This window comes from Mesoplodon densirostris, chromosome 1 (genome assembly GCF_025265405.1).
Source record: "Mesoplodon densirostris isolate mMesDen1 chromosome 1, mMesDen1 primary haplotype, whole genome shotgun sequence".
In the NCBI taxonomy this organism is placed as follows: domain Eukaryota; kingdom Metazoa; phylum Chordata; class Mammalia; order Artiodactyla; family Ziphiidae; genus Mesoplodon; species Mesoplodon densirostris.
The window spans coordinates 194087751-194114384 of record NC_082661.1 but is presented as its reverse complement, the minus strand read 5'-3'; the positions used below and the strand labels follow the sequence as shown (position 1 = coordinate 194114384).

The window sequence follows — 26634 nt, the reverse complement described above, 5'->3', positions numbered from 1 at the left end:
GAATAAGTCAGGAAGGAGTAAAATCTAGAGCTGTGCAGAGAAAGTTGCCTGACAGAAGCTGTGCCCTTTGATGGGGAGACCCTGCAGAACAAGGGCAAGGCATCATGGAAAGAAAACTACACAGGGCATCCATCAAAAGACTTGCCCTGGGCCTCCCTGGTGGCGCAGTGGTTGGGAGTCTGCCTGCCGATGCAGGGGATGCGGGTTCGTGCCCCGGTCTGGGAGGATCCCATATGCCGCGGAGCGGCTGGGCCCGTGAGCCATGGCCGCTGGGCCTGCGCGTCCGGAGCCTGTGCTCCGCAACGGGAGAGGCCACAACGGTGAGAGGCCCACATAACGCAAAAAGGAAAAAAAAAAAAAAAAAAAAAAGACTTGCCCTTAAGTCTCTGTTCTTCAGTGTACCAGCTAAGTCTTGACTCTCTATGCATCAGTATTCTCATCCAGAAGATATAGTACCTTTTCCAGAAATTCATTGTCAGATGGTATCATTTATATAAAAACTCCAAATACAGAGCCCTACAGAGAAGGAAGGTTGGAAGAAATGAATGTTTAATCTCGAGGATGTAGACATTAAAGTCATAGATAAAAGGAAAGGAAGACCTTCTTTAACTGAGGCAGGTTTTAAGGTTAATATATGGAAGGTGATTAATCTATATGTATGTGCTCACAGACAAATGTTTCAGAGATATCTGTGTAAAAATACGGATCAATAAGTCAGCAAGTTAGAAATAGTTAGAAATAAATTAGAAAGAGGTGGGTGGACAGATAGGGAAAGGGAAAATATCAAAAGAAGTCCAAAACTTTTTCCTGAATCATTAGGATCAAGAATATTAAATACGTATTTTGCTAGTAGAGGTCTTACTAAAGAGAGGGCCAATAATGCAGACACAATCACAAGGTTCATCCCCACATGCACTGGAAACAGAATAACCCATAGCTTTTAGCAAAAGGGTGATTGCAAACATTTTGTCATATTTCTTCAGAAATTAATTTTACACTCAGATACACACTTTTAGCCTGCACTGTTAACTTTCTTAGTAAGCCACAGCAAGGAGACTTAGAAATGTTATTTTTTTCTTGTTTCCCTATGGAACTAGCTTTCAGTTTTAAATCCTGGCATAAAGTAATATATGAAGAATGTCAGTGCACTTTACCTCTTACAAGATACTCTTGTAAGAAAAATTACTAGTTAAAAGGGATGATACACTTCTTAAGTCAGCACCAGGGAAAAGAGAAATTTTTTGTTTGATCTCATGAGTTTGGTATTGTGTTGTGTTACCATCTAACAAGAATGCAGTTTAAAATTCTATGTGAAGTCTCTCCATTTTGACTGTCAATTCAGGGTGGAAAACCATTTTGTTAGAAATGTCAAGGATATGATGAATGGTGAAGATATCAACTTTGTTAGCATATTTTTTTGACTGCCACATGATTCTTCTTGTACTGTATCATGTATGAACAAAAGAGCATTAATGCAAAGACTAGAAATTCAATGAGTTTTAAACTAATCACCTCAAGGTACAATGAATTTATCTGCGATATCCTTTACATATTGATGTTTGTGCCTACTCAGGCTCCCTTGGTTTATATTCAGTATTTCTGCCACAGAAGGGAAATCATTAATGAGTGTCTTTAAAATGCAAATTTGTCAAGGTCAGAGTTTCAAAAACAGAAGCTTGTTGGTTGAACCATGCACTGAATTTTATTTCTTTTTAATAGTTGGTTAGATTATCAATCAAAATGTTGAATGTAATTGTTTAAAAATTAATTTATAAAAGTCATTTTCAGCCTTTTCTTTGTCTAATTGAGCTTCATGTGAGAGAAAAATCTTTTAGACAGAAAAGAGATGATCGGTATAAACAATACACATATTGTACTCTGTGGAACTGTCTCCCAAAGAATTTTGCTGTGAGCAGAATTTTTGTAAAGTGAATCTTGCTCCCTCCATGACTCTCCTTATAAAAGAGGGGCTACTCTTCTTGTGGGGGTGATACTTCTCAAGTATCTTCCTGGTATGCCATCTCTAGGAAATGTCCTCTCACCACCAGGGGTGAGGCCCTGTCTGTCGTGTGTTGGTTACATATTCCTGCCTCTGAACTTGAGTTTCAGTCAAGGATGGACATCTGATCCAAACTAGACCAATACAACAAAACCTTCTTTTTTGTAAATTCGAAATTGGAGCCTGGATCTTCCAGATTAGACTCTAATCCCATCTATAAGTGCCATTACACTCTGCTCTGGAGTTTCTATGGGACACTTTGTAGCTTAAAGCTATTTCCTTTTGTTTTTCCTTAGTTCACCTTGGGATCTGTTACTATAACCAAATTTACTTCTTCCTTGGGGTGAACCCTATGAATGGAATTGAAGACTTTCGTTTAGAAATGTCAGGCTTGGGATTTCCCTGGTGGTCCAGAGGTAAAGAATCCACCTTACAATGCAGGGAACATGGGTTCAATCCATGGTCAGGGAACTAAGATCCCACATGCAGCAGGGCCACTAAGCCCGCGCACCACAACTGCTGAGCTTGCGCACCACAACTAGAGCCCACGTGCCGAACTACAGAGCCCACGTGCTCTGGAGCCCGTGCTACAACTAGAGAGAGAAAACCTGCACACCACAACTAGGGAGAAGACTGCGCACCGCAATGAAAGATCCTGCATGCCGCAATGAAGACCCAACTCAGCCAAAAATAAATAAATTAATTAAATAAATAAATAAATAAATAAATCGGGGGGAAAAAAAAAAAGAAATGGCAGGCTTATTACATACCATCAAGACCTTCTGGGACCCTATTTCAACAATGAGATTTCCCATGTGCTATTTCCTCCAAGCCTTCTCACCCAGTCTTCTGTACAGCTGCCAGTCTCCAGCTTTTTTTCCCAGGCAGAACGACTACATGTATTGAGTATTACTCTGAGGCAAAGAAATTCCTTTCCCTTCCCATTCCTAAAAGTGTCATTCTTCTAATTTTACTGTTAACTTTGCAGTTTTGAATCAACCTAGGCTTTAGTGTTTCATTAAACACAAGATAAAAAGCAAGAAAAGAATACCAAATTTTATCTATTTTGAAAATAGTGGGGGTTTTTTTTGTTTGTTTGTTTTTGTTTTTTTGCTATATGCGGGCCTCTCACTGTTGTGGCCTCTCCCATTGTGGAGCACAGGCTCCAGACGCGCAGGCTCAGCGGCCATGGCTCACGGGCCTAGCCGCTCCGTGGCATGTGGGATCTTCCCGGACCGGGGCACGAACCCGTGTCCCCTGAATCAGCAGGTGGACTCTCAACCACTGCGCCACCAGGGAAGCCCTGAAAATAGTTTTAAGTGTTCTCAGCTCCCCAGTGTCTTTCTTCTCTAATTTGTCTCACCAAAGCAACCTGGTTCTCCTTATTAAAGCAAAACTCTGTTTGAACTCCCCTGGTGTTTAAAATTTATTATTGTCTCCATGAAAATGTCCATAACATGAAAAGGTTTTTATTGAAGGCCGAGTTTGGCAAACTTTTTCATTAAAGTTCAGATAGTAAATATTTTAGGCTTGTGGGATATATGGTTTCTGTCTCAGCTACTCAGTTCTGCTGCTGTTGTAGCACAAAAGTAGTCACAGACAATGTGTAAGCCAATGGGCATGACTGTGTCCAGTAAAACTTTATTTACCAAAACAGGTGGTGGACAGTATTGACCTAAAACCTTCTATGTATTGGGCCTTATGCAGCTGGATTAGTTTTACTTTCTACACTCTCCCTTTACACACTCAGGGCTCCACTGACATTAAGTTTTTTCCATGCCTATTAGGTACTCTGTACATTCACTGCTCTGTGCTTCTGTTCCCTTGGATGGAGGCTGGAGTGGGGCTCAGGGAGACTGTTGTTTCTCCAAGCACATTTTCCATAAGAGGTGACTTAACATTAACTTTAAGGTATCATGTAGTCATACTACTTGTTAAGAGTATGATGACACGTATTTCTGTAATGCTGCCATTGCTTACCATGCTTTTTAAAAAAAACACTTTTGAATTGCAGATATTTTTTAATCATTCTTTTTAAGGGTGGCTTTGATTTTGTAAGCTCGCCAACATCTTTCTTAATTAAAGAGAGTTGTAATTATAAAAAAAAAAAAAAAAAAAGAGTATGATGACAATACTCTAGAGAAAGCGTAATAAAATACATGATTAAGACACAATACTAATCCTATGAAACAGGTAAAGAAGGTAATCACAGGGTAGTGCCTTAAAAAACATATGCTTGCTCTTCTACACATCTTAATTGATGATGCCATCTTTTCACCATCCCCCATCTTCAGACAGAAGCTGTTTATACCTTTTCTTTCTGCAGACTTTTCTTCCCTTCATCTGGGCTAATCTTAAAAGCACTACCCATCTTTCAAAATGCAGACTAAATGCTCTGCCCTCCATTGATCCTGATCTTTCCAGCTATGAGTAATTTCTCACTCTTCGGGATTCCTGTTATACTCCATCACATCATTTTAATCTTGGTATTATAGTTATTTAATTATCTTAGTTCAATAACTAGAATATCTCACTGGAGTATCTCTTAATAGACTCTGTCTTCCAAAGAGCACAGATCAGTGCTTTGCAAAGAGTGGGCATTGCATATTTGTTTGATTAATAAATTTAAAAAAAATTGTAAAAATGAATTTCTTCAAATTGAGACTCCCTTTATTTGATGAACAAGTGTTAACTCTATATAAAGTCAGGGTCAAAAGCAAACCTCTGGTTTACTAAACTTTAAAAAATATCCTCAGGCACTTGTGGTCCAGTGTTGGTGAACTTAAGCTGGTATTTTTGCTAGCCAGATTTGCTACATATGAAACCCATTGGCCATTTGGGGATTGACAACTTTCCTACTGCTCCTTTCAAAGAACCTCCCAAGAAAACTGGGATAGATAATCTAGGTGCCATATGTGCTGTTAAAATAAAGTTGGATATGCACTAATCAAGCGGTTTCCATGAGAAACGCAAGGACTCCAAAATATGAAAAATCTTTTTAATTGTAGTACTTATGGTAGGCACTCCAAATAGAAAAATTACATTTCAAACTTTTTTTATCTTAAAAAATAGTTTATACCACAGCTTAAATATCTTGGAACAGAAACAATGTGGCTGTTTAAAATGTTATATAAACAAGTTTGGAAGAAGTAAAAAAAAAAGTTTCTTTTTCATGTTGCCTACAAAGTCTTTAAATATAGTGTTTAGATTAAAAGAGAGATTTTTTTTTTTCACTTTTTGAAAATGGTGGAGACATAGGTATGGGGAGCCCTTCTCACACAACGGATTACAGGCAAGGGAACAAGGATAGCCAAAATTGAATTCCCTCAGCTGAATGGATGGGCTAAGAACATCTTCATTTAGGTATCATCCCCAGGATAATTGTCTTTTTTATTTGTTTGTTTCTTTTGAGGAAGGTGTCATTCTTAGCTATAACTTGTTTTGTCTCCCTTCCGAGTTGTCTGTTTCTATCTATAGCCACTTCCATTCTTTGAACTTTGTTATTTAAAATTCTTACTCTGTGTTCTTAGGAAAACTAAAAAGATTTGTATTTGTCTTACGATATCCTCCAAGAAGTCGATTGGATCTTCTTATTCTTTTTTTAAAAATTCCATTATGTAAAAATCTATTGATTTGCTTACTGTGAAGGTCACTTTTTTAGTTGAATGAAAGATTCTTTAAATTCTATTGTGCTTTACAATTTTCACTTTTATGCTAAGTGAAATAAGTCAGACAGAGAAAGACAAACACTTTATGATATCGTTTATATGTGGAATCTAAAAAATACAACAAGCTAGTGAACAAAACAAAAAAGAAGCAGACTCACAGATACAGAGAACAAACTAGTGGCTACCATTGGGGAGAAGGAAGGTGGGAGGGGCAATATACATATATATATATATATATATATGGGTAGGGGATTTTAAAAAAAGGGTTATTGCGGGATTATATGAAATCATGTGTGTGAAACTTTTGAAAACTGTAAAGCACTTTTGAAAACTTTTTTTTTTCAAGTCTAATTTCCCTTTTTCCTTCAGAATATCTGAGTTTAACAAGAAGAATAATATCAGATGAGTGCAATGGATAATTTAAAGATTCACAATTTCTTATCTCTTTTTTCTATTTATAACCTTTTATCGTAATTATAAATGTCAGCAAAATGACTAATGTAAAGTTCACAGGAATTATAGAATATTAGGACTTAATGTGCTTGAAAACAGAATTTGTTCTACCTAATCTAAATGTAAGGGATTTATTAAGAAGTATAAATAGCTCACAGAGTCATCCAGATTGCTGAAGAAGGAGAGGGAAGCCCGGGCGTTCATGAACAATTCCCCAAATACACTCCAGCACTGGGCTGGAAAGGAGCTGCTCACCCTGCTGAGATTAGGGAGATGAACCCCGAAGCCACTGAATGAGGCTCACATGCTCCCTTCTGAACACAGCCTCTGTCATGGTCTGCATGAGCTGCCTGTCTCCTCAGGGAACTTGGTTCTGATCCAAAGTCTGGCATGAGCATATATGGGTGGGTTCTAAACCGTGAGGAAAACCTGTAAGGGAGTTTAGGAACTGTCCATTCTTTTAACTCTTTCTAACAGGCAGAAAGACATGCTAGAGGGGAGTTGGATCAGTGTTGAGTGAGTTTATTCAGTGTCCACCATTTCAGGCAACTTTTCTCTTTTCTTTGATTCCCACCACTTCCCCAGCTGGGATACTGATAAACAGCAAAATGACTAGAATTTGAAAACTGGCTTATGAATCAAATTGTGTCAAGAGGCATCATAGACCTACGAGAAGAATAACTATTTTCTCATTTCCTTATTTGTAACTTCTGTCTCTAGTGGTGAAAAGTGTGTTATTTATGTTTACTTAATTTATCTATCCCTCTGTATGTAACCACTTTCTCATCACCACTGTTACCCTCCCCCAATACTGATACCCTCATGCTTTAGGAGTTCTGACACTGTCACCACCTGCCACCCACTCAGACATTGACACTCTGTACTGGCTGCTACCCAATCCCAAATGCAGATGTTAGTAACCATTCTCTGTCATTGGCTACATTCCCTGTTGGTCATACATAGAGATATTAACTTAGAAGTAATTGCACCTTCCAAGAGCATTTTGTTGACTCTCAGGAACTAGTTCAGACATTGAGGAAATCTAATTCTTTAATGACTGTACTGACAGAGTTTAAATAAGCTTTGTCATCTATAGGTAGATTTATTATCTTCCTGTGAATCATGGTAGTTATCATATAATGAATCACTCTACACATAACGTGAATATGAATCACTTCCAGTGTGGTACTGTACTTCCAGTAGAGCCAGGTTTGTCACTGTGGATGTCATACAAAGTTATCTACTTGTAAATAATATAGATTATATGATTTTCTACACATAAAGAATACATTTATTTTTATTTTCCTGTGTCTATTATTGTTGCTTATTTGTCTCTTCTGTTTGTTCATTGTTAGAGTCAGGGGAGATAGGAATAAATTAATGACAGGTTATTGGAAAGATGAACTCCTGAGAACAGGGATATAAGTTTTATTCTTAGAATATTACCAGATACATAGTAGATATCAATAAATATTTGTTAAATAAAAATCAGTAGATAAATAATTAAATAAAATTTAACATGAAATCCATAGGAGCTTTGTGGGTGCAAGAGATGGGCAATGATAGAGGGCCTAGTGGCCACTTTTAATCATGAGGTTAAAGATGATTAATGATTAATCAATGTCAAGCTATTCTAACTGCATTAAACTGAGTTGAAAGTGTTTTTGGATTTATTAGCATATTTTATGTAGTAAGGTGATAAATTCTAATGTTGAACTAGAAGTTTGTTTTCATACAAAGAATAACTTTCAAAGAGTAGGGGCATGCATGGATTATGAAGCAAAATACTTCAGCAGAAATGCAGATAATTTGATAAAATAGAAATATTTTAGATTTATTTATCTAAATAATTCAGTGTAACCATCCCCCTCTGCTTAAAAATCGGCATTCCCTATCCCATCCTATCTTGATTTAAAATAGAAAGTTAAACAGTGTTCCAGCATGTCTGTAATGGTACAGAGGTCAGTTAGAAGCCTTACCTGGACAGTGTCCAGCTGACACAATGCCCGAGTCCTCTCACCTGAGAGAGGGGAAGAGAAAGTGTTGCTGTTGTGACTGCTCCTTCTTCATGGCTTGTTGAGATTCCTAAGTCTGCCCTTGCTTTCACCTTCCCTCATTATTGCTTAGAAACAGTGTGGCCAAAAGCGTCCTTTAGGACAGGGGTCCCCAACCCGGGGGCCATGGACTGGTACCGGTCCGTGACCTGTTAGGAACTGGACCGCACAGTAGGAGGTGAGTGGCGGGCATATGAGGGAAGCTTCATCTGCTGCTTCCCGTTGCTCCCCATCACTGGCATTACCACTTGAGCCTCTTCCCCTGTCCCCCCCACCCCGTCCCACCACCCGTGGAAAAATCGTCTTCCACGAAACTGGTTCCTGGTGCCAAAAAAGTTTGGGAACCGCTGCTTTAGGGACTATCCCAGGGACTGCCCCAGTTTTAGCGCTGAAAGTCCCATGTCACTGAACACCCCTCAGTCTGGAACAAATTGGGACAGTTTGTTGCCCCAGTAATTAATGACCTTCCCACTAATTTATATTAGATGAAAGTGATTTGATTAATTATTGGTCCGTGCTAGGTGTGGCCACATCCCTGCTTTGCTGTAGATCTTATATGAGCAAATGAGTGAAATGATAGAAGTTCCAGAACTGGGCAGAATTAATTACCCAAACAAACAAACAAAAGAAAGGTAATACACCTTAGTATGCCAATCACCTCTGCTGGCCTGGGTCAGGAAAGAAGAACTGAATGAGAGAAGTCTAGGAGGGCCTAGGAATTTTGAGGAAGAACAAGTTTTAAGTCCAAAGTGTTTTGCTTTAGTTTGGGCCTAGCACAAGATAGATCCTTAGACTAGTGTGTGGAGTCCCAGAAGCTGAGCAGAAAATGAGTCAGGAAGCTTGGGGAAAAGGAAGCCAACGTGAGTTTAAAATATGTCCTCCTGAGGAGAGAGTACACGGTTAGCATTGTGTCTCATATTTCTTTACCTTCTGTCTCCTATTAACTTGAAACCACTTGTCATTACTTTTTGGCAGATTTTTTTCCCCCCAGATTTTATTCAGTCATGTACTGATATGATATTCATTGGTAAAAGTATATGCTATCTTGGATTCTGTCTTCATTGAAACTAAAGCTGAAAATGAAGACCAGTTTTAACCAAGAGTAAATAATAAAAACCTTGAAAAAAAAAAACTTTAACAGCTGTGAACACAAGTTTCCTGAAAATGTCAGCCCGTTCCAGTTTTGCTGTGGGAAGTCAAAGAAATTAATGTATCTACAGTTGGTCCTAAATGTGAAATGAGAGGTGGCACCATATCCCTGGAGGCCTGATGGCTGCAGAAGAATCAGAGTTTCAGAACCTTAAGAAGAGATGAGACCAAGGAGCACAGAATTAGGATGCTTATAATAGAGCCATCCCTCTCACTGGACTTTAATTCTGGAGCTCAGTTACTTGAAAACAATGGAGGATTTGCATTTCTTTCTAACAAAAGTGTAAGTTATCTTCCACTCAATCAGCCACTTGCCCCATCAGAACCCTCCCTGCACCCCATCAGGTATAAAGTGGTGGATCCAGTGGATGATAGTGGAATTTCCATCTCTAAGTGGCAGACATTTCCAAACTGGGGATCTACCTGTATTTATTGAAGCTCTCATCCATTCATATCTCTCAGTTCAGCCACTATAAGGTCCAAGGTACCATTTTATTGTGTCCTGATCCTGCAATAGCCTCCTGACTGGTTTTCCTGCTTTCATTCTTGCTGTCTCCAAATTCAGCGTGTCACATCAGCTAGAATGCTCTTTGAAAAACATAGATCATATCACTTTATCGTATTCCCCACCCCTGGAACGCCTTTAATGGGCTCCAGTCACACAATATAAAATATCTGAATTCTTTACCACAGTTTACAAAGCACATATACTAGTCCCTGCCTACTTCTCTTACTTCCTCTTTCTCACAAAACTCTAGCCACACTGTTTTTTCTTTCTGTTTCTTGAATGTTCTAAGTTAATACTTATGGTAAGTTGGAGAAGCTGGGAATGTTTCCCCCTCTAGTTCTTGGAATGGGTACCTTCTTTGTGTTAGTCATCTAGTTGGTCATTCTCTATCATATTACCATATATTAAATCTCTGCAAACTACCTTCTAATACAGACATTTACTTACGTATTTTTGTCTGTTTTTCCTCCTCAACCAGACTGCAAGCTTCGTGGAAACTGGGGCTTGTCATCTTGTTTGGAGCCTTAACTCTAGGTCCTAGAACAGTGCCTAGCACATAGTAGGTACTCAATAAATCTTTGCTAAAGTGGCAGGTTTCTATCTTCAGAGAGCTTGCAAATCTGGTTGTATGTCAAAGATTATGTAAATGAAAAGTTAGATACGCAGGACAACCAATAGAATTGCCAAGACGATATGTGATTAGGTAGTATAAGAACTTTTGATGGTAAAGCCTTGATTTAATTCAAATGAAAAGGAGGAGGTGACACTTCACATTACTGTCAATCATTGGTGTTTATACCAGTGAGATTGGTAGCTTCTAAAAGCCAGTTTCCGTCAGGGGAAGGCAAGTGTCACAGGTGTGGTGGGGGAGGAGGGAGGGAATGCAAAATGAGTAAGCAGAGAATCCGAACGCCTGCAAACTTTTGCTCCTGCACAGTTTGGCAAGGGTGGCCTAGCTTGCTGCAAGATGCGATGCTTAATATCTGGAGCTTGAGATAAATGACAGTGGGATGAAATATTCTGAGGTACAACTGTCCACTCCTGAAGAGTTCAGTTCCCACCCCCGACCCCACCCCCATTCCCCCCACCATGCTGGTTTCTAGGCTTGGTGAGATGAAACAACCAAGTAGGTTTCTAGAAAAAGAGGAAATTGTCTTCCTTAGGTAGCAGTGCAGCAAGTGTGCTTGTGGTCATGGGGGTGGGGCAGAGTGCGGGGGTCATCGCCTCTCTTGGGATGGCTGGACTTCAGTTTCCCAAACCACGGCGAGGGCTGCTCTGCACAGCTGCTGAAATAGGCCGAGGCTGCAGGATACACGGAGATGTTTAGTTTCTAGAGGACATCTGTTTTTCTAAACTACTTATCCCCTTTCCAAAAACTGACAAGCGTTAGTCATCTTCAGCTCGGCACCAGCCCACAAGCGTGCGTGTGTGTGGCTCGGCGGCCTTCGGATCAGGCCCCGCCCTCGGGCGCACACTGACACTGCCGGAACCCGGCCAGATCGCGCTTTTGGCCTGCTGTGTGTGAGTGGCTTCTCCGGAGCCACCAGTCCCGGGGCCAGTTCAGCCTCCTCCCCTAAAGGGGACCGCCTGGCTGCGCTGTGCCGGAGTGGAGTAAGAGGAAGAAAGTTTGGAGTGCAGAGCGGAGTTGGGCCGCCGGAGGAAGGGAACCAGAAGAGAGGGGTCTCCACTCCAAGTTTGCGCGGCGGCGGCCGCGTCCCGGGGGTGCCTGTCCCGCTTCGCGCTGCAGCAGCCGGAATCGAGCCCTCCCGGCGGACTGGAACTCTCGGTCCGGGTTCCAGGCTGGCGCTAGAGGCTCGACCAACGGCCGGGGAGGAACTTCTCTTGCAAGCTGTCGCCGAGGGCCCTTATTGTCTGCAGGAACTCTCCGGAATCGGGAGGGGGAGGACTGGATCGCTCTTCCACTGGGATTCGTCAAGAGTTCCGGCGGCAGCTGCGGCGGTTGCGGAGTCTCCCTTTGTCCTCCTAGGACCTCCCTCCTTCCCGGTCTCCCTCCCTCTGTCAGTTAGTAGGTCCTGCTGACCCAGGCGCCGGCGCCCTAGCTGCTCGCAATCCCCCACCCTAGGGTGCGTCCCTGGTAACTCCTACCACCCTAGCGTCGCCATCGAGTCGAGCAGACGGGGCTGCGAGCAGGAGGGAGTCGCAGACCCCTGGCCGCAGGATGGTGGCGGGGCTCTCCCCGGCGCGCAGTCCCCGGAGCTGGCTGGTCCCCGGGCTGTGGCTGCTAGCTCTCAGCTGTCCTGGGGGGCTGGTGAGCGCCCAGGAGCAGCCCTCCTGCCGTGGAGCCTTTGATCTCTACTTCGTCCTGGACAAGTGAGTGCGGGAGGGAGATGCAGGGTCTTCTGGTGAGAGTGGCACTGGGTAGTGAGCTGTGGCTGGGGAGGCTGAGATGTATGTGCGACCTGGGGAGGGGTGTGGGTAACCCAGTGATGGGTGCCCTGTTGCTATCTCTGTCCGAAAAGCTAGCGCTTTCGGATCCGTGCGGGCTGCGGGGTGATAGGAGGATCCCGGAGCTGCTAGGCTCGCTGGGAGATGGGTAGTCACTGCTGGCCAGTTGTGGAGTTTCTTGGGAAATGGGAGTGCGGCCACTTGGGATAGCCTTCTGCGACCCTGTGACCCAGACAAGACTCTTTCTCGGCCCCTCTGTCCTCAGCGCCTCACGCTGGCTAAAGTTTGCCTGGGTTTATCCTGATCACAGCGCTTTCATTGTAGCTAGGCAAAGTCTAAGGTTAACATACCCACTGTGGTTTGCGTTTCCTTCTAAGGAAGGCTGTGTTTATTTTGAAGAGCTGGGATCCTACTCTAAACAATTAGCAGGCAGGCGGTACCTGAAGATGGGTTGGCTTCCTATATTCTCGTAGCACCTAAGTTTCAGATGCTGATGCTGTGATTTAGCTTGAAGAAGAGGTCAGATTAGGCCCCAGTAGATGTGTTGCTTTTATGATCAGTTCAATTTCCTTTTTCAGGTCTGGGAGTGTGGCAAATAACTGGATTGAAATTTACAATTTTGTCCAGCAACTTACAGAGAGATTTGTGAGGTATTTCTCCCACTTTCCATTTCTAAGCAGGGGAGTTTAATGTGGAGGGAAGTTGGAAACGATTTGCAGGGAAAGCCTTTACTGAAATGTTGATTTTTAAGTGCCTCAGGGTCTTATCACACACATGCTGTTATTAGGACAGCCCTTTAGTTGTTGAGGGCTTTTTTCATCTGGATCCCAGAAACTTGGCTCAGTGTCTGGGGAAGTATCTTCAGATACAATTACAAATGTCTTTTCCTTTCTGAATTTTCATCTGTTCTGAATTTCAGTTATGCTTTCTCATAATTTACCACATTAAAAATTTTATGCTAATAGTATCCATAATATTTTTTCCTTTCCATACAATTCTTAGCATTGTTGAGGTCCTCATTAAGAAAATAATAAGTGTTGGTAAACTTCAAATGAACACGTGTTAATAACCCACTACCAGGAAAGGCACTTGAGTGTGTTTAAAGAAACGATGTGTGTTTACGCAATATGTGGGCGTGTGGCTGGTTTAAAATTTAACTGTTCTATATATGCAATAATCCTTACTAGGAAAGATTGGTTTCTCTCCTATAAAAAGCATAACTGCTATGAAATCCAGCTTACTCTCTTATTTAGAGGTAACCAGGAATTAGTGGCATCCCTATTTAAAAATAACCTTAGGACACTAGTCTTTTGAGGCTTTTTTTTTCTCCTTTTATTTTTTTTAGAAGAAAAAGTGCAATGAGCAAATGCAAGTTTATCAAGATAATGGAAAGGACATGAAAAGGAGCTGTATCATTAAATATTGCTTCTTTCAGTCTTGTTAGCCCAAATGTTTTCTGTAAAACAGGCTTGGATGATCAAAACATTTTGAAAGTCATGTTGCAAGTAACTTCAAACAATCTGTAGAGGCCTAGGCAATCCTTGCTTTTAGTTACTGGCAGCAGTAAGTTTATCCCTATAAAAATGTATGCTTGTCCATGTTTAATCATCAGTCTCCTGCTTAAGAAGCCAAGTATAACACTCATTTCTGGACAAGGTCTGAGGTAAACTTGTCTAGGAGAGAAAAATAAACAAGGCCCTATATCCTTAAATGTCAAAGGCAGAAGAAAGAGTTGTTTATAAATTTTCTGATTTAATCCAAGAGTGTGCAGAGTCCCATAGATTTTGATCAAAAGCAGTGGGTCATTTCAGTATATTTCCAAGAAGTGGGGCTCTTATTTGGTCTGGTTTACAAATTGGAATTCTGTAATACACAGTTCTCTGGCTCAAGTTTAGTTGCTCAGTTACTAACCAACAGTGCATTGTAGAAAGTAAATAAAGGGTGACTGCTGAAGAGAATGACTTTTCAAATATGTATAACCCTTTGACATCATTCTGCTCTTTTTTTTTTTTTTTTTTTTTTTTTTGCGGTATGTGGGCCTCTCACTGTTGTGGCCTCTCCCATTGTGGAGCTCAGGCTCCGGACGCGCAGGCTCAGCAGCCATGGCTCACGGGCCTAGTTACTCCGCGGCATGTGGGATCTTCCCGGACCAGGGCATGAACCCGTGTCCCCTGCATCGGCAGGCGGACTCTCAACCACTGCGCCACCAGGGAAGCCCCCATTCTGCTCTTCAGTTTGTAGGTCTTACTTTCACATCTTCAGTTTCAGATCTTAGTAAGATTTGCATAGAGTGTCTTCGAAACTAGAACCATTCTGTGAGATCAAGGCTTAAAGCTTAAAAGGTGTAGCTAACCAGGGCAGTTGTTGCCAACTGGAGTGTGATATTTGAGACTTGGAAAATTGAAAATGTCTAATCAAAATGTGATTTGTTCTTCTCTTTCACATTGTCCATGACACACTTTAAGTAATCTTACTTCAGGATAACTTCTGTATGAACTCCTTTCATATCTGTGGTAATTAAATCAAATGGACTGCCCTCCAACCCTAAAATTGCTAATGATAATCACTCTGAAGGGATTGGCCTCCTAGAAGGAGATGAGATAGAGCATCAAAGGAAGAAGCACTTTCTACAAAAATTTTCCATTGGCCTAGAATTCATCTTGCTAGTTAGCCTCTACCTAAACAGTCCTATGGGTCAGGGAGGAGTGCTTGAGTGCTGAGAAGCACTGACTAAATCCAAAATGACATATGCAGTAAATGACATATGCATATACACTTGAGCAGAGTTAAGTGTATCTACTTAGGGAGTTCCATTTAAAAGAAGCCTGGGCCATTCAGTGAGACTGATTTTAAATGAGACTCCCTAGCTATACATCTGTATTATATCAATATTTCTTTTAAAAATGTTTTAACTGCCTCTTTTCTTATTTTGCAGCCCTCAAATGAGATTATCTTTCATTGTGTTTTCTTCTCAAGCAACCATTATTTTGCCATTAACTGGAGACAGGTTAGTGCATTATCGTTTCACTGCAGGCTTTTAGTAGAGACTAATCTTAAAGGAATGATTGATATTTCCAAGTGGTGATTCAGGCCTCTCAGTGGAATCAAGCAAGTGCACAGACAATTTCGTCCTCTTCAGTAATAGAGGAAAAAGGAGGTATGAATAATATAAAAGAGCAGGTAATCTGAAAATCAATATCATTCATATTGGCTATGGAATGTACAATGAAACCCATATCTCTGCCTTAGTTGTGTATTTACTACCTCCCACTTTTCCCGTCTCTGTTACTGTAAGTAGTTCTACATCTTTCATGTTTAGATGTAATATATTAATCAACCAGGAATTGGAAGAATTTTAGGGAGGAGAAAGATATGGATCCATTTGGATAATCTACTAGATTGAGCAGACATCCTGAATCTCCAGTCTTACTCTGAGGTCCACTGATGCTGAATATGTTTACCTTTATAAAGGAACTTGCTTTCATTTTCGTGTGTGTGTGTGTGTGTGTGTGTGTGTGTGTGTATGTTTTTTTTTTTCCCAAACCAATATCGTAGTATTTTATATGACCATTTCTGTGTCATTTGAACCCATCACTGTGGCAAGTTAGAAGTAGTCACTGACATATTTTAAAGAATGGTTCTTTCCATAGTGGGAAGGGAGATTTTCTACTTCATTTTTTTTTTTTTTTTTTTTTTTTTTTTTTGCAGTACGCGGGCCTCTCACTGTTGTGGCCTCTCCTGTTGCGGAGCACAGGCTCCGGACGCGCAGGCCCAGCGGCCATGGCTCACGGGCCCAGCCGCTCCGCGGCACGTGGGATCCTCCCGGACCGGGGCACGAACCCGCGTCCCCTGCATCGGCAGGCAGACTCTCAACAACTGTGCCACCAGGGAAGCCCTCTACTTCATTTTTATGTCTACTTCATTTAACACAAAGTATGCAAGATAGTTCTTGCTCAATTCTTGTTGAATAAATGAATGAGTTAGTGTTATTTTGAAATCAAATTTCTCCAAACTGTAGTTTTAGCAAGGGAGGCTGTTGTGTCTTTTTTTACATAATATGTGGATTTCTGAAAAGTTTTGTCTTTAAAGTAGTATTTTTTTTTTTCCTTTAAAAATGTCAAGAGGGCTTCCCTGGTGGCGCAGTGGTTGAGAGTCTGCCTGCCGATGCAGGGGACACGGGTTCGTGCCCCGGTCTGGGAAGATCCCACATGCCGCGGAGCGGCTGGGCCCGCGAGCCATAGCCGCTGAGCCTGTGCGTCCGGAGCCTGTGCTCCGCAACGGGAGAGGCCACAACAGTGAGAGGCCCGCATAGCGCAAAAAAAAAAAAAAAGTCAAGAAAGCATACTATTTAAAGGAACTCAGAGTGATAACATTTAAAATTCACATAATTGATTTGGAAAATCAGTCAAACTTCTAATTTCTTTGTGCTTTAAGTTTTACTTTTCCTGGAGAGGAAATCTCTCTTGTAGGTGGGGAGTCCAGCTTATGATCTCAGTCCTCATTGATATTTCCTCTCATACTTTTTTATGTGCATCTGGGTCTCATCAAGGGCCAGAGCAACAGTAGTCCCTAACAACCCATATACAACAGCTGTTTATACCCATTGATATAACAGTCCTTGCCTTCATGAAAAGAAGTTTTCTCTATTGCCCAGCTTAATTTCCAAAGAAACAACTCTTGATTCAGCCTATCCATTAGGACAAAAAAAGAACCAAGTTAACATTCATGGAGTATGTATAGAGAAAAGGATTTAGAATAATGCCAGACACATAGTAGACTCCCAGTAATTGTCAACTGCATACATTGTGCCAGGTTCTCTGTTAGGTACTTTACATGTGAATCCTTCAGCACTTTGATAAAGTATAGTCACAGGTCGGCAAGATTGGTATTGCATAAACATGCATGGACAGGGTTTAAATCGTGTTCATCTCAACTAGAGATTCTTCCCTTATCATTGGTTGAATCTGATAGGGAAGAGGTTAGAATGGGATAAAGAAGCTTCTATTTCAAAAGGCAGCGTAATGTTGCACCTAAATGTTGCTGAACCCATTTACTTGCCAAATGGTCATGGACAAGTTACTTAACCTCTTTATGCCTCAGTTTTTTCCATCTATATAGTGATGATGATGATGGTGGTGATAATAATAATAATACCTACTTCATAAGTTTGCTGTAAGAATTGAAGTCAATGAATGTGGAGAATGTAGGACAGAGTCTGGCATACATGTATTCAAGAGATGAGAGCTTTTTTGTTGCTATTATTGTTATCTGCAGCTAGGGAGTATGTAGTATTTTAATGATCAGGAGGAATTATGCTTATATAAAGGGATTATTATCCTGCTTGAAAGGATTTATAATAAAATTCCAGGAGGAATTTTAATAATGCTACTTGCACTTTATTTATTTTTTTCCAATATAGTTGGCTCCTCTGGTTCTTTTTAAATAGAAATAAGTTCAGCTTTAACAAATTGCATGATTCGGCACGTTGCATTACTTTGGGGTGGCAGAATGTACACTGAGAAAGCCTGGGTTAGAGTTCCAGTTTTGCTACTTACTGATTAGAGACTTGGGGTAAATCATCTACTCAGTGTGTCAGTTTTTATGTTTATAAACTGCAGACATAATCTACCATGTTTTCTTAAGAGATTTGTGAGGATCAAAAATAAGACAATGCATAGAATAGTGTTTTGTATATCACAGAACAGTCTTCCTTAAAGGATTATTTTCTAAACCTAGTTGTTATTTTACTAATTTTATTTAATTAAATCAATGACTTTTCAAATTTCTGTGGTCCTCTATATTTGGACATAATGTCACTTTTTGTCCATTATACAATTTTAAGTGTGTAGAAATCATTCACATATTTAGATGCAAGATCACTGAACAGATGTTTCCACAACTGTTGGGGATCCTTGTTTCAAGAGCCTAGAAAGGGGAATTCTATGTATAAACTTTCTTGATGTCACAATAAGAGATCTGAGTGCATGGAAAATGCAAAGGTCAAATATAGCAGGTTTCACAAATTTGGTTCTATTACTTATAATTCAGTACCTTGGTAAATATGAGAAGTACCTCTTTCATGTTTCCCAGAGTGTTGCTAAATATTTTCAGTAGAGATGAAGCAAGATGGGAAGGCAGTAAGTCCTTACAGTAGGGCTGTGTCTTCTGTTAGTGTTTCAGCATGAATTCGGTACTATGTAAATGCATGAATAGAATAATAAACATGACAAGAAATGATCAGTTATGCATTTTATATACTCATGATTTAAAAATATTATTATTTTGAATAATTCAATTTGAAACACTCTCTTCTTTTCTTTTGCTCCCATGATTTTTATCTTCCATATATCTGTTAGTCCATCCATCTACCTACCTACCTACCTGCTTTGCCTGCCCTATCTGTATATGATGTATTGAGCATTGTGGACTCTGGAGGTAACACAAGGATGAATAATCTATGTGACAGTAGGGGGCTGTTTGTGTACACAAACACATACACAAACACATATAGCTCAGGGCTGTATTATAGGATCAGGTAAGAGGAAAGTGCTGACTGTTGGTTCAATATGGAAATATCCAACCTCTCAATATTAGAGAATTTGAATCAGGACTAATTTTAAAGGATATTCTTAGCTATTGTTTTGCAAAATTGGGGGTAGTGAATTATGCTTAGTTCTGCTTAATATAATCTTAATGATGTAAAAGTGAGTTAATCGAAAACATTTAGTGAACAATTATTATGTGCTAGATATTGTGCAAAATGCTTTCCATTCATTATTTCACTTAACCCTTATATCAACTCCATTTAACAGATACTGTTATCTCAACTTTATAAGTGAGGAAACTGAAGCTGAGAAAGATAATGTAACTTGTCCAAAACACACAATTAATCAGTGGTGGGGAGTATATTAGCCAGAATCGTCTCTTAAAGTGTAAAATAGATCATGCCCCTCTTGTGCTTAAGACAATCTAATGGCTTAGAATAGAAAGCACACATTTCACAATGGCCTAAAAGCCCTACCTGCTTGCTCACCCAAACCTTTCCTACAACATTGTATGCCATAGTTTTGTATACTGGCCATTTTTCCATTCCCTGAACGGACCAACCTTCTCTCTGCACTAGCACTTTTGCTCTTTGTCTGCCCCACATCTTCCCCTGACCAGCTCATGCTTGTTATTGAGGCCTCATCCCATGCATCACCTCCTTTGAGAAGCCTTGCCTCACCATCAGGTGTAAAGAAATCCTGCCTCACCTCCCTGGTAACGTCTCACAATACTCTATTTAGTTATCACTTTTTGAAATTGTTCTGTTAATTAATCAATTTATTTTATCTCCATAACCCTAATGTAAACTGCATGAGAGCAGAGGGGTCCTCTTTGCCTTGTTTACCTTCACCCATATATCTAACACCTAGAACAGGGCTTGGCCCATACTAGATGCTTGTAAATATTTGTTGAATGAATGATTGAGTTGGTCTGACTCTAGAATCTGAGTTATTAACTGCTATCATATATTTTCTCTCCTTGAGAGGTGATAAATGATGACTTATATTTGCTAATTTTCTCATTTTTATCGTTATAGATCAGTTACAAACATTTTCAACTTTCTTTTTGTCCCCAAATTGAAAAAGTCATAAAATTGTTTGACCTGAGAATAATAATCAATTACTTAGGAAAAAATATTCCTTAGGCAAACTTGTGGGAAATTAAAGAGAAGTCATTTGATTAAATTTATATGAAAATGTAAATAATATACACATTTCTATTATTTGAAAGGATTTCTTCTAATTCCTTTAAATCTGAATTAAAAATTTACTTGTGATAAAATAGTCTTTTATAAGAGTTGGTAATTTATAAATTGGTTCATTCATTTTGCAGTGAAATTTGTCAGTATCTGTAAAAGTTTAGAAGTCTGCTATCAGCAATTCTACTTTTTAGGACTATACCCTACTGAAATACTAACACCAGTGTGCAAAGATAGGTATGCACAAAATTAAATACTGCAGCATTGTTCATTATAGTGAAAATTGTAGTAAATCTAAATGCTCGTCAATTGATGATACTATAATAAATTTAGACATAGAATGGGATACTATACAGTTATTCAAAGAATTGGAAAATCCATATATATCACCATGAAAATATATCTAAGATATACTAATTGAGAAAAGCAAGTTGCAGAATACTCTGTTAAAGATGATAAATCAAAACAAACCAAAAATTTACCTGTTTTTATGGTGTGTGTGTGTGTATAATAATGAATACATGGAAAAAAGTCTGGAAGTTGAGCAACAAGTTGCTAACAACAATATTGTCTTAGCAGTGAGATTCAGGGTGGGGAGAGCCTTCATGTTTTTAATTTCCATACATCTAGGTTAGTCAATTTTATTTCAATGACAATGTAATACTATTTGTAAAAAATTAAACAAATACTTAAATTAAAAATAAATGTTATTGACTTCTGTAGCCAGAGACAGCTATCGTGGAATCAAAATGGAACTCAAGGGTTGGAAAGAGTAAGCATTAGGAATAGAGCACATTCAGCTGTTAACTTGGAGGATCCTGAAGGCTCCTTGTTAAAATGAAAACACCAGGATTGGACTTTGGGTCAGAAAGACATAGGAGCTGTATATTAGCTGTGTGACTTTGGACAAGTTATTTCACCTCTTGCTGCCCAATTCGCTTGTCTGCTAAAAGGAGCTAATCATTCCTACCATATAGAAATGTTGGGGTGATTAAATGCATATAATGCATGAGAAGGCCTAATTGATGACTGGTTGGGAAGGAGACTGAGGTTGAAATGGGATTTGGAGGTTATCATTGTACCACACCATCACCATCATGTGCCAGGATTCTAGCAGAAGTTTGGAGAAGTCAAGTGACTTTGCTTAAAGTGACACAGCTAAGGATTCAGAACCAGAATTCACACCTGGGTGTGGCTCCTGAGCGGGACCACCTAACCACTGAACTGCCTCAGACTCTCTCTGTTCCCCCTTCTCCAGTTTTCACAGTTAGTCAGAATTGTCAGAATTCAAAGACGTATTCATCCTCTAAATGTATTCTGTTCTCTTACAAACCAGTGACTCGGTGAGAGGAAGTGACTCTATTGTTTTTGTTTTGATTCTATCAGGGAAGTAATTATTCCTGTTTAGAAAAGTCAGTTTTGGCCACACGTTTGGTAATCCTGAGAGGTCCGGGCATGGCAGCAACTCGGATTCTGGTCGAGCATATGTGAATAGTTACTTTCAGTGAAGTCCCATATCTGCTTAATGAGTGTGTTCTAGAAAATTAAATACATTGTTGCTTGTGTCTGGAAGACAGACCTGGCACACTGAGGTGGTAAACTGCAGAAGTTGGTTTCTCATGGCCCAGTAAGCATTGAATGGGGAAATGGAGTATAAACATTCAAGATACAGAAGATGTGAACTTTAGGTGTGATCTGTGTACCACACTTTGGTAAGTGTAGACTAAATTGGAGAAAAAATTTTCACGAACCCAGATTGTGTGGGGCATTTTTAAAGCAGGTATTTTTTAATCTAGGACTTTACCTTGGATTCATTGGTCTGGAATCTGGACCACAGAGACCTTGGCATATATTGGCTTTAGAGTGACATGTTAAATAAAGAATAAGCTAGGTTTTATATAAAGTACAAGTTACTAAGATGTAACTTGGGATGTATTAGAAATGTTTGTGTCGGGAAAAATCATCTTTTACTCTTTTGAAACCTTTAAAAAATTTTAAGTTGAGGAGCTAGTAGGGAATTTTTTTTTTTTTTTTTTGGCAATTTGTCCTTCATACAGTAGGTTGTATAGCAGTATATAATGACTCAATTAAATAGATAGCTAGGATGGGTATAGTATTTGAATGAATGAATAAATTTCCCCACATGTAATTTTTCTAATTTTGTCAGACTAATTAATATTGTGGTTTATTAATGGAAGGAGACGAAAGTAGTAAAGTTCATTGAGCACCTACTATGTATCAGACATTTTGCTAAATGCTTTGTACATAATAGCTCAGGTAAAATACAGTGCTAAGTGGATTCTAAGTCATTTGTATAGACATGAATAACATCTTGAGAACATTGTTTTGTTTCATATTTTACTCAATCTACTAACTTTTACCTTCCAAGAGAAACATTTGATTATGTTATGTAACTGACTAATTATAAAATTCTTGTGTATTCCTACATTTTGTTTGCAGTTTTTTTCATTTCAAGGACTAATATCTCTGGCTAATATTCTCTTGAGGATAAAGAACAGAATTGACCTATGATATAAACACCTATAGCTAATTGACCTATGATATAAATACCTATAGCATTTATGCTTATGCAGTTATCTAAATTGACATTTGATAGTGTAGATGCATGAAGCTTTTAGCTTTTGTGATAGATTGCTCTTCTGTGACCTCCAATGAAACACAGAATACATACAACATATATGCATACATGTGTATACATGATTATATATGTAATATGTATAATATATATAATATATGTGTATGTAAGTATTTTTAATTTAAATATATAATTTTAAAAATCTGGGTTGGGCCTATGGCTTACTAAATTTAACCAATGGAATGCAACAGACATGAACATGAAACTGAGCCTCCAATAACAATTTGCTTACTGCTCTTCCAGTCTTTACTGTCAATCTTCTCAAGGTCATTTATCTTTTACCTTAGTCACAATTTCTATTTTGGCTATCTATTACTGCATAATAAACTACCCTAAAATTAGTGGTATAAATACAATTTATTGTTCCTCATGATATTGTGCATTGAATGGGCAGTTCTCATGCTTCATGTGTTGTCAGCTGGGAAGCTGGAATGGCTAGAAGAGTTGAAATGACCTCACCCAGGTGGCTAGCAAGTTGGTGCTCGTGCTGGCTGTTGTCTAGGAGCTCAGCTAGGACTGTGGACTGGAGTCTTCATTCTCCTCCATGTGGCTTCTGCACATGGCTAGGTTGGGTTTCCTCCTCTGCGTGGTGGTCTCAGGATAATTAAAGTTTTTATATGGCAGCTAGCTACCAAGGGTACAAAAAAGGAAACACTTCCATGCCTTATTAAGGCTTAGGCCTGGAGTTGGCACAGTGATCATAGAACAGCACCCCAAAACTTAGTGACTTAAACAACAATTTTGTTACCTCTCACAATTCTGTGAGTTGATGGCTCAAATGGAAGGTTTCTCTGCCCCATATGATGTTATCTGGTGTGCTATAGTCACAGAGGGTGGTTGTTGATTCTGAAGCACACCTAGAGCTGGGATAACTTGGTTCTCCTCCATGTGACCTCTGCATGTGGCATGGACTTCTCACACATGATAACTGGGTTCTGAAAGAGAATTCCAAGAGCAAGTATTATAAGATGAAGGAAGCAAAGTCTCTAGTTCTCTTAAGGGTTGAATTTAGCTGTCTAAGAATATCATTTCTACCTTGTTCTATTGCCAAGCAGTAACAGGGCTGGGCCAGATTCAAAGGGGTGGGGATAAATTCCATCTCTTGATGGGAGAGTGGGCACATATAGAGTGGGAAGGAATTGATGGAGGTCATATTTGGAGGTTATCTACCATAGTTTATCAAGAAAGTAATAATGAAATTCCAAAGATGAATCTCTTTCAGAAATAAGCAAGCCAGCTTGGAGAAAAAAAAAAAAAAAAAAAAAAAAAACCTTGTGTGTAACCAAAATAACAAAGTAGATTGGTAATTTTGGCACTGGTCTTTAGATTTTGGTGTAACCCATAACCCATGTCAGCAAATTTTGACTGACAGGTTATATTTACTTTTATTATTTATTATTAGCCTTGCACTCTCATTTCTCTTATTCTTTTATATAAATTAAAACAGTTTATTAATAACATTAATACTTTCTCTTTTATTATTTTAATATTAACATTATTTCCTCCTTGAGTTAGGTTAGAATAGATGGCCACATTTCCCTTTACCTTTGTGATTTTGAATAGTATTATTAAATTCAAACTCTCAAAGTCTTAAGAATTAATATGTAGAAATGTGAGAATTAAAGTTTTATTTATTAGAAATGACAATTTTCCTAAAATATTTTAAAATTGTGCTATAAAAGGAATACATTTTAGGATTGTTGGTACTCAGCTGTTCAAGAGCAGTACTGAATACTTATGCATATGATTTGGAGTTTGTATAACTTAATATAAAATTTAAAAATTCTATGTGTTTTATGAGGGACTAGTGAAGGGAAGTTCTCAAATGAGGCTCCCAACTGTGACAAACAAAGCTGATAATTCCTACTTACATTCCCTTCTATGAGTAAGAGACAGGGGTACCGTGAATTGATATAAACAGTTGGTATTGATTATTGAACACTTAGGCGCCATTCAGTGTACTAACTATTTACATATAGTAGTCTCTTTAATTTCTATAACAACTCCACTACATAAGTACTATCAATATCCCCATTTTCAGATGGGAGAAATGCATGCCCAGAGAAGGTACTTAACTTACCAAAGTCACAAAGTTACTAAGGCTAGTAAGTGTTAGAGCTGGGAATTAAGGTGGCCAAGGCCCCATGCTTGACCTGTGGGTTGTGTTCATGGTTTGATGCATAATGAAAGAATTGAGGGTGAGCTGGCAGATGACCTTGCTCAGTCCCTGACACGTTATGTGTTAAAAGAACAATAACTAATATCTATGTGACACTCACTTTGTACCAGACACTTTATATGCATTAACTCCTTTGATTTTCACAGTAGCCCTGTGGAGTTAGTGTTGGTGTTACCTTTGCTTAACATGAAACAACTGAAGGATGCAAAGGTTAGATAATTGGCTGGAGCTTTCTGGCTCCAGAGCCTGGAGTCTTATCCATCGTGCCATCTGTTACCTCAAATCCAGTCTGCCACCATTTATAGGTTTTCTAGAAGAGCAAGATAGCAGTGCAGAGGACAAACTGTAATGAAGAGTGTTTGTTTTGGGCACTATTCACTTCCTTTCTCCTGTCTATCTCCTCTAACAGCCCTTCTGTACAGGTGCCCACTACCTTCTTAATGCTCAAAGCTGCCAAATAACATTATATTTTAAACATGATAGTAGGCATGTAATAAATCTCTATGGAATGAGTGAATGAAAACTCCATTGGGGCAGCCATTCTTATCTACATTGTATGGATATGGAAAGTGAACTCCAGGAAGTTAAATATGTGCAGATTGTTACACGGTTTACTTGTTGCAGAACCAAAGTTTCAGTTCATCTCTGATTTACTCCAATCCCTGAGTCTTCCCATCTCATTCTGTAGCTTTCCATATAATTCCTTTCTAGGACCTTCTCCTTATTAAAACTTCAGTATAACACTTTCTTTCCTCTTTTCTCTTTTCCTTTCCCCGCCTCCTTTCTGGATATATATCAAATATTTTCAACCCTCAGTTTACTGAGTGAGCTCACCTTGGAATCAAGAAGAAAGTAAACTGAGTGAACAAAATCCTACTAACAGGGGAGTGATGAATATCAACAATAACCACCATAGTAGTTGCAGCTAACTCAGTACTTATTATGTGCTGTTTAGTCATCACAATGACCCCATGGTGTGGGTATTTTCATCCTTATCTTATAGATGAGGAAATGAGATTGGGCTTGGAAATAATCCATGTTCTCTCTGGCTATAAACCATATCATTCTAGAAACTGTATTTTACACTTTAAAAGATTATCCTAGTTACCCCAAAACTCCTTCGATTGAAGAACTGACTGGAAAAAATAGGTAAGGAAAAGATCATTCCAACAAAATGGAAAGGTTTTAAAATTAGATTAGATCAGAGGTTCCTAATTCTGGCTGTGCATTAGAATACTATGGGGAATTTCCAAAAAATACCCTGACCCCAGCACACACCAAGTAGATTAGAATTTCTTCCATTAGAGTCTAGAAGAGATTTTTTTTTTTTAAGCCCTCCAGATGATCCCAGCGTCCAGCTAGAGGGAGAACTACACTACATCTGTAGAGATGGGTGTGAAGGTGGCTGTGGACTAAGCATGAGTCATTCTCATATCACTGTGTAGGATCACAGTGTTCACATGTGGTAGGTGCTCAGCAGATGTGTGTAGACTGATTGACTGAAACCTGGAAAGAGCTTTAAAATCTGGAAAGTTAAGATGATGCTCATTGAAAAGTTCAGGTTAAATATACAGATATATTTATAAATGTATATCTTTAGTCACAAGTAGAAGGTACTTAAAATTATGCCTTATTGTGCTAGTTGGGCAAGTCAGAATTTTCTGCCAACCATTTTATTATGCCACTATTTATAAAATACACCTTTATTTTAGTTATGACATCATGCACACCTTCCGCAGTCCCAAGTGTTCTATGGATGGAGAAAACCCTTGATGTGGCACAGTGCATGGCAGTTGTGGTTTCCTTCCCTTCCCTTCT

The 26634-nt window shown here is 39.2% G+C and overlaps 1 protein-coding gene across 1 annotated transcript in view; it reads left to right on the top strand.

Moving 5' to 3' along the window:
• The first annotated feature begins 11301 nt into the window (after positions 1-11301).
• ANTXR2 (ANTXR cell adhesion molecule 2) overlaps positions 11302-26634 on the top strand; it is a 176024-nt gene continuing 160691 nt past the window's right edge. Inside the window, exons 1-3 of the mRNA XM_060113758.1 lie at positions 11302-12162; positions 12816-12887; positions 15173-15244. Of these exons, the coding sequence (XP_059969741.1) occupies positions 12011-12162; positions 12816-12887; positions 15173-15244 (296 nt within the window). The 5' untranslated portion in view covers positions 11302-12010. The remainder of the gene's footprint in view (positions 12163-12815; positions 12888-15172; positions 15245-26634) is intronic.